Source organism: Rhinolophus ferrumequinum, chromosome 10, assembly GCF_004115265.2.
Source record: "Rhinolophus ferrumequinum isolate MPI-CBG mRhiFer1 chromosome 10, mRhiFer1_v1.p, whole genome shotgun sequence".
In the NCBI taxonomy this organism is placed as follows: Eukaryota; Metazoa; Chordata; class Mammalia; order Chiroptera; family Rhinolophidae; genus Rhinolophus; species Rhinolophus ferrumequinum.
Genome location: NC_046293.1, coordinates 67,324,684 through 67,337,375, shown reverse-complemented (window position 1 = coordinate 67,337,375; position 12,692 = coordinate 67,324,684). Strand labels below are relative to the sequence as shown.

Here is a 12,692-nt window from a genome sequence, read left to right as displayed (position 1 = left end):
ACCTAGATCCTATCTCGGGTAGTATACGTGTTCTATCAGGCTGTTAGCTGGGCTTTCTTCTTATCTTCATGCAGATAATTACCACATAACAAATACAAATTTAAATATGTATACATACATTTAAATACTTACATATGTATACATATATGTATACATACATATAAAGGAGAATAATCACTGAACATATATAAAGGGGAGACTGCAATGAGCTGTGAAGATTCCAGTAAACAATGAAATTGGTTTAGTGGCATACTCCATCTCCCCCTGGTGCTTTAGGATGAAATAACATGATTTTTTTTATTCTACTAGATTAAGAAAAATGTGCATGAGAGCCAAAGCAATTTTCTAAAGTGTTTCTATTTTCTGCCATTAATAACTACAAAACAGAAAAGGTATTTTTAAAGCCTTTTTTATGAAGTCACAACCAACAAAAGAACGAAGAGAGATGAAAAGGGAATATAACTAAAATGTGAGTTATATGATTCAAAAGCACGAAAGCATCCTCTTCTCTGAGGAACAGTAAAGAACTTTCTTCACACTTTTGTTTATATTATATTGTAGCTAATCAGTTTACAATTTTTGAAAGATTTAGTTCATACCTCCATTGGTATGTGGTTTCTTTTTAAATGAAACTGCATTAACCATGTCCCACTCTGCTTCGTAACTGTTCAGATGTTCCAATCCTCGATGAGCTCTTTCTTTTGGGGCATGGGTCCATTCTACAACTGAACTGGAGTCCTAAAATAATTATAACATATAAAATATTTAGGGACTAAAACTAGAATTCAATTTCAATCAATAAAATCTCAGCATCTATACAAATGTATTCATTGTGGCAGGTATCACTCGTGGGAAAACTGAACACTATTCCCTATCATTTTCTCCCTTGCCCATCTTTACCAAAAAGACAAGAAAAGCTAACCCAGATTCCCTTGCCATTGGGGTTGCCAATGAAATGTAACCAGAAGTCAACTGCAGGGCTTCTGGAAATGCTTCTGCTTTCCTAATAAAAGCCTCATTCCTTTCCCCTCTTTCCTGCTTTCAGTGCAACTGTGCTGCCTAAAAATATGGCAGCCATCTAGAACCATAAGAGAAAATGCAAGAGAACCACTGCAAATAGTTATGAACCTCCAGACTTCTGGTTATTTGAAGAAAATAGCCAATGGTGGCTACTTATTTAAGCTACCACTGGTTGCGTATTTCTCTTAATCAAAATTAGCTAAAAACTATAAATAACATAGCTACATGCACAGTTGTATAAAACGTTATTTAAAAAGAAAATAAAACTAAAAGTCTAAAATGCAATGTTAAAGACCTGACTAAGACAAAAAGTTTAACTTCTATACAAACAAAAGATAGCACACATAAGTAAAACATAAGACTGGGTGAAAATGTTTCCAAAATACATGATATATGTTAGAAAAACATCCAAACTACAAAAGCAACTCCTACCGATTTATTTAGAAATCCACAAATATCAAAAGAGAAAAATAAGCAAATGGTATAAACACACAAGTCAAAGAAGAAATATGAAGTGACAAACATATAGGAAGATGTCCAACTTCAGAAATGATCAAGAAAAGCAAGATAAATTTCACTGTTTTTGCCCTATTCAATCAAAAAATAAAAATATGAAAGACAGTGTAAGGAAATGCTATCTGACAATGTAATAGGAGTACTCATCAGTACTGACTCCAAAAGAGCAATTTAGCCAAATTTATTAAAATTCAAAATGTGTGTGTTTCACCACAATAGCTCTTTTCATCATCTACCCCAGAGTAATACACATGTATACAAAGAGGCACATACAAGAATTTTCATTACAGCACTGTTTGTAAAAATAAAATGTTGGAAATATCCTAATATCCCTCAATGAAGAAATAAGTAAATAAACTAGGGGGTAGCCAATGAAGTACTAGGCAGAGTTTAGACACTGGTATATTAATATTTATGTATGTTCAATACGTAACAGTAAATAAAACAAAAATGTGTGACACGTGTGCACTGTAACAACTACATGAAGCATATGCAATTAGAAACACAGGAAAAAACTAGAGATGGGAGGGAGGGAAAAGCGTACAGATAAAAGACTGGAAAGATATGAACTGAACAGGGACAGATGAGGGACAGTGTTCTCATTAAGCAGGACTTCAACTTTCTATTTGAATTTTTACAACAAAAATGTATTCATGGATTGCTAGTGTCGTTCTTTTTAAAAAGGGAAATTTGTAGGAACAGGCAGGTATTATAAAAGCACAAGAGAAACTAAGAAATAAGAATAGAAACAGACTGAAAAATAGGGGAGGAACTGGAATGAATAAAATTATCAAGTGGAGTTGTTTTTTCCTTCCTGGTCCTTCTTCAACTGTCATTTCTTAGGGAGCCCTCCAAGCTTATCCAATTTAAAATATGCAACCCTTACCACCATCACTACCAACTCGACCACCACTACTGCAGAAAGCTAAGAAGCATCTACAGAACCCCACCCCACACAAAGGCATGGAATTGGTATTTCAGGTACTTTTAGAAATTAGAATAAAGGTCAAGCTGAAAAGAAAACTACTCACAAAAGTCTAGAGGTTTACTCATTAGAGAATGTAAAACAGATTATCGCTGGATTAGGAGAAACCAAGCACACTGAGCAATGGGATAATAGACAAAAACAGGAGAATTGAAAGTCCATCTATATAATGAGTTGGCAAGACTCGCAGCTCTCTTCCCAGAACACAGGAATCCAGATTTACCGTCTCTAGGAAGGAACCTGCAAATTCTTCTCTGGAAAATGATTAGCCCAAGAGAAAGGCCCAGATTTCAGTGTAAAGGATTCTCCAAGGAAACTGCCTAGCCAGAATCACACTGAGTCCCAACCATTACCGAGCCCACCCATACTTACAGCAAGTATGATCGTTTTGTGTCTACTTTTAATATGAGCACCACAATACAAAGACCACCAAACATCAAAATGTCTACAGAAAAGACAAAGCCCAAATGAAACGAGGAAAAAAAGTCAATGAAAAGAAGTAGACTATATAGAGAGATTAAAACACCTAAAAAATCTATCCTTGAACTCCTCGGAAATAAGGGAGGATATTACATCCACGGAGAACAAGGTGCTATTTCAAAAGGGGAAGAAGGGGACACTCATAACAAAATGTCTCAGAAATTAAAAATATAACAAAAATGAAAAAGGCAACAGAAGAATTGGAAGATAAAATTGAAATTTCCTAGAAAATAGTACACACACATACACTAAAACAAAGAATTACAAAATAGGAAAGAAAGTATTAAAAAAAAATTGCAGGACCAGTCCAGACGATCTAATCTAAAGAGTTCCATGAAGAGAATAGAAAATGGAGGAGAAGAAATCATCACTGAAATAACTCAAGAACATTACCTAAGAACTGAAAGACACAAGTTTCCATATTAAAAGGGCCCATCAAGTGTCCAGCACAACGGATAAAAAAAGACCACAAAGACACACTACCAGGACATCTAGAACATTAGAAACAAAAAGACAATCCTAAAAGATTCAAAAGAGGAAAAATACATACAAAGGATTGGGAATTAGAATGCATAAGACTTAACATCAACAAAGAAAACTAGACAAACCAGACAAACCTGAGACGATAACTTTCAAAAATATGCGGGAAAATTTATTTTTGAAACTGTATTTCTATGCCAGCCAAACTATCCATTCATAAAAAGGATAGAAAAGTCTAAAAAAAGAGATGTTTTTGCTCCCATGCACCCTTTTTCTCAGGAAGCACTGGAGCTGCACCAAAACAAGAGAGTAATATATAGATAACAGCACAGGATACAGAAAACGGGAATTAAAGGCAAAAAGAATCCCCAGGATAACTGCTGCACGGCAAACCAAAAGAGCAACCAGTTCAGAATGAAGCACATATGACGAATCTGGGAGAAATGTCTCTATGAAGATGAAATTAGATCATCTATATGATTAAATACTTTAAGAAATGTGGAAACTGGGCCAGAGTTTCAAGACCAAGTAGAGATAAGATAAAACTAAACCTCTACCTTTTTTAGTGAGAAGTCAACACACAATATCAATGTTAAACACAAGTTATCACATAACCCAAGGATTCCACTCCAGGGTTTTCAAGAGAAAAATATATGTCCACACAAGAACTTACATATGAATGTTCATAGCAGCATTATTTATATTAGCCCAAAGGTAAAAACAACCCAAATGTCCATCAACTAATGAACAAAATTTATAAAAGCAGTATTATTTAGCAAAAAAACAAAAGTACCATATAACATGGATGAACTGTGAAACATGCTAAGTGAAAGAAGCCAGTCACAAAAGACCACATATTGTTATGACTTCATTTAGATGAAATGTCCACAACAGGCAAATTCAGAGACAGAAAGTAGATCAGTGATTGCCAGGGGCTGGGAGGAGAGGGACCGCTAAAAGGTACAGCTTCTTTTTTGGGGGAGTAAAGAAAATGTCCTAATATTAGATATTGGTGATGGTTGCCCAACTCTGTAAATATAAAAAAAATCACTATACATTTTAAAAGGGTGAATTTTCTAGTCTATGCATTATATCTTACTAATGCTGCTGTTTTTAAATGGCATTTCTTTAGTAACACATTGTTTCAATACCTTTCCAGCATAGAGAATACTAGAAGAATCTAACGCGTCATCCAACGGTCTCCAGTCCACTATCACATCAGCATCCTTGAGAAAGAAATTATGAACTATATTTAGTATTCAACAATCTCTTACGGTTTTTAGTCACCTATTTTTAATTTCCTAAACCCAAAATGACACTTTTAACCTCTTAAATATTAGTGCTTTAAATATGCAATCATATGTAAACCAACCAATGTACTATAAATTTTTAAATCCTGCTTACTTTTCATTATAATTTATATTACTACAACGTTTACATGAGTTTTTAAATATTCCATGCCATGTTACTGACTTATCTGAAATATTTTATTTCTACTATCATTTCTGTGTTAAATTTACAACCACTGTTCAATTACATAATTTTACCTTTCACATGAAATTCATACTTGCTGATTATGACCTGAAGATGAGCCACTACCATCAACAATTTTTATTAACTAAAGTCACTTACTAGAAACATACCTTTTCCAAAACACGTAATATTCCTGAAATCAAGCTGTCTTGGTCATTAGTCTTTCCACAGGATGAGTGAATATAGACCCCTTCCTGTTCGTATATAATCTGGAACAGCAAAAATAACATTAATCACACCATTTTTATTCAGTACTATTTCAACATTTGTTTAAAAAAATTAGGAGATGTTTTCTTACAATGCCTAAACCAAGTTTCTGCTTCTTTCATATATAAACATATTATTCAAATAGCACTCAGACTTAAGAGCCTTTCAACAAAGATAACCTGGAAGGAAATTTGCTTTGTTATGCATGGAAGTTTTTGGTTTAATGACAATCACTATCTTAACCTTTTCCATAAATAAAGCTGTCAGGCTAACTGCTACACGTCTCAATATGCAATTTCACTTAAAATATATTTTTAACAAATGTTAAGCAAAATATTGGGTTCAAACTGAAAATTGACCTGAAAATATTCAAGAATAAGAATAGATGAAATACAATGAGGAATCAATGCTTTCTAACTATTCCTACAATAGAACATGTTTTGGAGTTTTTGTAGCACAGTAGCATAAAAATTCAGGGACTAATACAGGAATTTTAAACAGTAATGATGAGAGCTTCTAAGAATGACTACCTTAAACTAGTTCAAGCTCACAAATACTATACTGATTTCTTCCGTATGACACAGCATGTAAAGGACCATAGGTATATGAATATGATTCAAACATGGTCCCTGAAAAATGTCCTACGGGACTATAGTAGAGACTTAAGCTAATTCCTGAGTAAACTGAAACATTTAAAATTGAGCCTTATTTTCTATAGGCATAATGTTATAAATTAAGATTCCATTCCTGAGACCCGTTTCAGCCATTAAAAAATTTTTTTTCATTATGAAAAGTAAAAGGGAAATAAAATAGTCACTTCTAGACCTAAGTACTTCTGCCATATGTAAGTTTAGAATAGAGTGTACCTTCTTATTTATGTAGACCTTGTATTAATATAATCACATCACTATTCAGAATAGCACAGGGACCAACAATGCAGGACAAGCACCATCAGAGCCCATCATCCTCACCTCCTTTTGATGAATGAAAAAACTGCACTATAAAGCTCCCACATTACTTTTACTGCCTCTCCTTTGTTATGCTAATGACTTCTGATATGGACTAATGTCATGTCAGGAAAGAGTCTAGTAATCAAGATCACAAGGGGAGTTCTGAACGCAAAAACCCAAGAAGGCCTCCAATGAAATAGTCATTAAGCAACAGGCTAGCATCAAGTAGGCAGACTGGGGACAGTGTGAGTTGGGGAATTGGAGACAATTCTATATTGTTAGTATAGAGAAAAAAATGCAAAGCATACAGACTTATTCACATATGTGCACAAAAACATGCCTAAGAATATTCAAAATATTATTTATAATATCAGAGGGGGTGAAGGAGGGAGGAAAGGGAAGGTATGAATCTAAATATCCATAAAGAGGGAAATGATCAAATATATCCTAGGATATTCATTCTGTGGGGAACACAATTCAGGAGCTAAGAAAGAATGAGAGAGATGAAATGGCCAAACATACAAATAAAACAAAAAACACATACAAAAAAATCACCAGTTATATATAGTATGATGATATTTACACTTTCTTAGAAGCTTTTATAAATCACTGCAAAATGCACAGAACAAGTTCTGGAAGGACACCCTTTAAGCTGTTAACAGAAGTTATTTCTGAGGTCATGGAACCAAAACCAAGAGCACTTAATACTGTGACCAAAGATTGAAGTTCTCCATAGGATGCAACAGTCATTCAATAGTGCTGTTTTCATCCAGAAACCATACTTTAGCATATTTTCACCAGACTCAGCCATTAGCATAACCAAGAACTTCATAGTTCTCGTAGTAGAAAAAGGGACACTCACTTGCCAAGAAAAGCTTGGTATCATTAACAACGCAAACTAAGGTTCTGTGATACTATTAATACTGAGATTCTGGAACCTTAATGACGTCTAAAGAATCAAATAAAACACTTTACCTAACTGAAGAACGTTAAACAACTCTTTCTTCCCCATACAAATGTTGGTCAAGGATTGCCTAGTCTCTTTTTCATTTAAGAAAAAGTTGAATTTCCTAAATAATCTAGCTGGCAAAATACCTAAAAAGTGCTAAAGGACCAGGCACCTTATGAAAAAGTCCCCCTGAGTTGAAGACACAGAACTGGGAACTGGGGGACCAAGATAGTTCATGATCACTGGAGAGAGTACCAGAAAGACAGAAGTGCTCAGAGAGAGAACGCACGAGGTCTGCAGAGGTCGCTGAGTATTCAGCAAGCACTGATCAGTACATGTATATCAGTAACTTGTCTAAGGAGGGGGGGGACAGCCACCGGAAATTATTAGAAGAAACAATCTGCAGGCTCACAAAGAGCTGTTCCCACCAGAGTGAGGAACCCCATAATTCACAGGGCAATGGGCAGAGCACTCAGAATAGTCTTGCCTCAGCACATGGTAAAATTAGTGCCACATTAAATGCTGTGCTGATATCATCTAACAAAGTTTAAAAGCAAGACCAAAAAGTATCAAATTGTTTCCACATAACTTAAGTGACTTCTAAGAAAAAGCTTGAGAATATTTTATAGAAATACAAAGATATCTAGTGGGGGACATCAAAAGCAAGGCAGCGTGAGGGGTCCCAGGTGATCTCTGCCCTTGAAGCTACAAGTTGAAGAGCTGTAATTCAATAAAGGATTCCCTGTGCAACACACAAACATGTATGAATGATCTGCACATCGTAACATCTGAAGGTAGGCGAATCAGGGCAAACGGGAGGAGGGAAGAGAGAAGAGCAGACAGGTGCCGTGGATGCAGACCAGAGCTCTCTGTGGTCCCGGGAGAAGGGAGGATTCAGGATGCAGGTGAAATCTCTGTGGCCCTGGGCATTCCTGCCTGAGTGATCAGAATATAACACAGGTGAAACCAGTGGTGGGCCAGAAACCAAATACAGAAGTGCAACAGCTGTAGTCTAGCTGGCAGGCAGAAAACAAAGCCACAGAGCCTGGCCATCTCCTCACACCCTCCCAGAGCTACCGTGTTTTCCCGAAATAAGACTGAGCTGGACCATCAGCTCTAATGCGTCTTCTGGAGCAAAAATTAATATCAGACCCATTCTTATTTTAATATAAGACCAGGTATAATATAAGACTGGATATAACATAATGTAATACAATACAATATAATAATATAATACCAGGTCTTATATAAGAACAGGTTTGATATTAATTTTTGCTCCAAAAGATACATTAGAGCTAATGGCCCAGCTAGGTCTTATTTTCGGGGAAACACGGTAGGAGCGGCCCCAGAAAAAAACTGTACGTAGCAGTGAGTGTTGGAGCAGAATATCCACAGTCCTGAGAACTAGAAAGGTGGTTCGCACCCAGCGGTTAATCCCAGTGACAAGGGTGGAAATACAGAGGTGAGGCAGCTGTGGATTGTCAGGCCATTACTGGGAAGAGAACAAAGCCACAAACACAGCAGCAGCCTCTCCCAACCCACCCCACCCCTATCTTTTAGGGCCAATCACAGTTGGGGGCATCTAGGACAGCTCAGGCAGTGCAGCACTGCATCTGGCTGCAGGAGCAACATTGGGATTTCAGGGCTCAGAACCCCATCGCCCACCACATTCTCCCACAGGGGTGGTGCTCTGTGAACAGGAGACCTGGCTGGTCCCAGATCAGACACCCACCTCCCCAGGGAATACAAGGCATCTTCCACTGTGAGAAACTGGAGCAATGCAAGAAAAAATAAAACATTCCAGCACCACCTACTGGAAAACAAAAGAAAGACCTCCTTGTATCAAGATGCTGCAGAGTTCATTCCTTAGGAATGCCTAGGAGGAGAAATAATCCATCATGTGCCGTTAATAACCAAGGAAGGTAACAAGGTAGCTCAGAAAGAAAATAAAAAATCTCCAGAAAATAAACATATGGAAATATGTGACAATTGACAGATAATTCAAGATTGTACTTCTGAAAAAACTCAGCAAGACACAAGAAAACTCAGAAAGGCAGCATAATGAATTCAGAAATAAAATCAACGAACACAATGAATACTTTACCAAAGAGTGAAATTTTTAAAAAGAACCAAACAGACATTCTGGAGTCAAAGAACTCAATAAAAGAAATGAAGAATGAAACAGCAAACTTAGAAACGAAGCTGACCAGATAGAGGGAAAAACTAGTGATACTGAAAACAGAAATTTAGAAATGATACAGATGGAAGAAGAGAGCTGAGAGTTAAAAAAAATAAAAAGTGAAAGAACTCTACAAGAACTATCTAACTCCATTAGAAAGAGCAATATAAGAAAAACGGGTATATATCAGAAGGAGAAGAGAGGGAGAAGAGAACAGAGAGCCTATTCAAATGAATCGTCAATGAGAAATTTCCAAACCTATGTAAAGAACTGGCTACTCAAATCCAAGAAGCAAACAGAATACCTAATTATCCCAATCCAAAAAGGCCTTCACCAAAGCACATTATTTTGAAACTATCAAAAATTAATGACAAAGAATTCTCAAGGTAGCCAGGAAAAAGAAGATGTAACCTATAAAGGAAAGCCCATTAGATTATCATCAAATTTTTCAGCAGAAACTCTACAAGCCAGGAGGGAGTGGAATCGAATATTCAAACTATTGAAAGAGAGAAATTACCACCAAGAATATATCCAGCCAAGTTATCCTTTTTGCCCCCCTTTTTCCGCCTCCCCCCCACTCTGGTTCAAGCCATTGTTTCTCAGTCTAGTTGTGTAGGACACAGCTCCCTGGCCCGTGCTGGGATTATGAGCCTTGTGCTCCCTCCCGCTGAGGCAGTCGGTCGGCAGTCATTGGACAGCCACTCACAGCACTCACTCACGGCAGCTCTCACAGGCTGCTGGCCACTCACAATGGCTGCCAGCCATTCACTATGGCCACTGGCCGCTCCTGGCAGCACACGGTAACCCAGCTCCAGAGAGAGCCACTGTTCACAATCTTAGCTGTAGAGGGCGCAGCTCACTGACCCATGTGGGAATCAACCGGTGATCTCGGCCTTAGGAGCATGGTGCTCCAACCACCTGAGCCACCAGGCCGGCCCGCAAAGTTATCCTTTAGATATGAAGAAGTAATAAAGACCTTTCCAGATATACAGAAGCTGAGGAAATTTTCCATCACAAGGCCTGCATTTCAGGAAATACTGAAACAAAAAGACAAAAGGATACAAAACTATGAGTAAGATAGAAGCAGGAAATGGCAACCACTACTCAGAATAGATCACTATACACTTAAATATAACAAAGGTTAAAGATAAAAAAAAACACTTAAAAGAGAGAAGAACAATTGCTAATGCAACTCGGAAATGAACTCACAGCATAAATAGGGACAATTTGTGATAACAAAGACATAAAACGAGAAGGGGTAAAGGTCTGAATTTGCAAAGAGTATGGAGATAAAATGCATACAGAAAAAAAAGGACTACTGCATATACTGTATATATGAAACTTTCTTTTACATAAATTTAATGGTAACCACTCAAAAAAAATCCAGAACTGAGACACGTAACTTAAAAAAAGAGGAAAAGGAGGAAAAAATCATAGAATACCACCAAACTAAAATAATAGACAGAAACACAAATGCAAAGGAACAATGGAGACACCAAGCTATCAGAAAACAAAACATAAAGTGGCTATAGGAAATCCTCATATATCAATCACACTAAATGTAAATGGACCGAACTCACCAATAAAAAGGCACAAGTAGCAGCTTGGATCAAAAAACAAAACTCAACCATATGCTGGCTTCAAGAGATACATCTCTGCTGCAAGGACAAATAAAGACTCAGAGTGAAAGGGTGGAAAATGATACTCCAAGCAAATGGCATCTAGAGAAAAGCAGATGTAGCCATACAAAATCAACTTAAAGTTAAAAAAGATAACAGGACACAAAGATGGACATTTCATAACGGTAAAGGAGACAATACATCAGGAAGACAAAACACATCACTATGTATGCTCCCATTCAAGGAGCACCAAAATATATAAAGCAACTACTAACAGAATTAAAAGGAGAAACTGACAAAAATACAGTTAATAGTAGGGGACCTAAATACCCCACTGACAGCTATGGACAGAACATCCAATCAGAAAATCAATAAGGAAATATAACACACTAGATCAAACAGACGTAATTGACATTTACAGAGCCTTTCATTTGAGAACACCAGACTACACATTCTTCTCTCGCGTACATGGAACATTCTCAAGGATAGAACATATGTTGGAACACAAAACTAGGCTCAACAAAATTAAGAAGACTGAAATCATACCAAGCATATTCTCTGACCACAATGCTTTGAAATTCAGGATCAACAGCAAAAAAAAAGGGCAGTGAAAACCACAAGTATGTGGAGATTAAACAACATGCTACTAATGAACAATTGGGTCAAAGAAAAATTAAAAGAAGAGATCAAAAGACACACAGAAACAAATGACAAAGAACAGCATATCAAAATGTTTGTGATGCAACCAAAGTGGTAGTAAGAGGGAAGTTTATATCATTACAGAGCTATCTCAAGAACAAGAAAAATCCCAAATCGACAACCTATTAAAGAACTAGAAAAAGAACAAATGAAGCACAAAGTCAACAGAAGGAAGGAAAAAATAAAAATAAGAACAAAAATAAATGAAAGAGAACAAAAAGACAATAGAAAAAACCTAATTCAAGAAACAGTTGGTTCTTTGAAAAGATTAGTAAAATTGACAAACCTCTGGCTAGACTCACTAAGGAAAAAAAAGACACGAATAAAATCAGCAATGAAAAATAAATTACAACAAATACCACAGAAATACAAAGCATCATACAAGATACTGTGAAAGACTACTTACCACCAAATTCAATAATCTAGAAGAAATGGACAATTTCTTAGAACTATATAACCTTCCTAGACTGAATTATAAGGAACTGGAAAATCTAAATAAATCAATCAACAGCAAGGAAATTGAAGGAATCATCAAAAACTCCCAAAAAGCAAATGTCCAGGACCAGATGGCCTCATTAGTGAATTCTATCTACCAAACATTCAAAGATGACTTAATACCTACCCTTCTCAAACTCCTCCAAAAAATTGAACAGACTATAATTCCTAACTCATTTTATGAGCCCAACATTATCCTAATACCAAAACCTGGTAAGGACAACACAAAAAAAGAAAGCTACAGCCCAATATCTCTGATGAATACAGACACAAAAATCCTATACTAGTAAATACTAGTAAATCAAATACAACAATACAGTAAAAAGAGTACTTATCACGATCAAGTGATGTTCACTCCAAGGGTGCAAGGAAAGTTCAACCAACATAAATAAATGTAATACACCACATAAATAAAATAAATGATAAAAATCATATCAATAGATGCAGAAAAAGCATTAGACAAGATACAACATCTACTTATGACTAAAACACTTAACAAAATAAGTATAGAAGAAAAGTACCTCAACATTATAAAGGCCATATACAACAAATCGTCACCTAATATCAGAATTAGTGGTGA

The 12,692-nt window shown here is 36.3% G+C and overlaps 1 protein-coding gene across 1 annotated transcript in view; it reads right to left on the bottom strand.

The window, feature by feature from the left end:
* The window catches only part of TBC1D15 (TBC1 domain family member 15), a 67,949-nt gene that overhangs the window by 38,554 nt on the left and 16,703 nt on the right, over positions 1–12,692 (bottom strand). Inside the window, 3 exon segments of the mRNA XM_033117747.1 lie at positions 600–738; positions 4,633–4,707; positions 5,125–5,223. Coding sequence (XP_032973638.1) covers positions 600–738; positions 4,633–4,707; positions 5,125–5,223 — 313 coding nt within the window.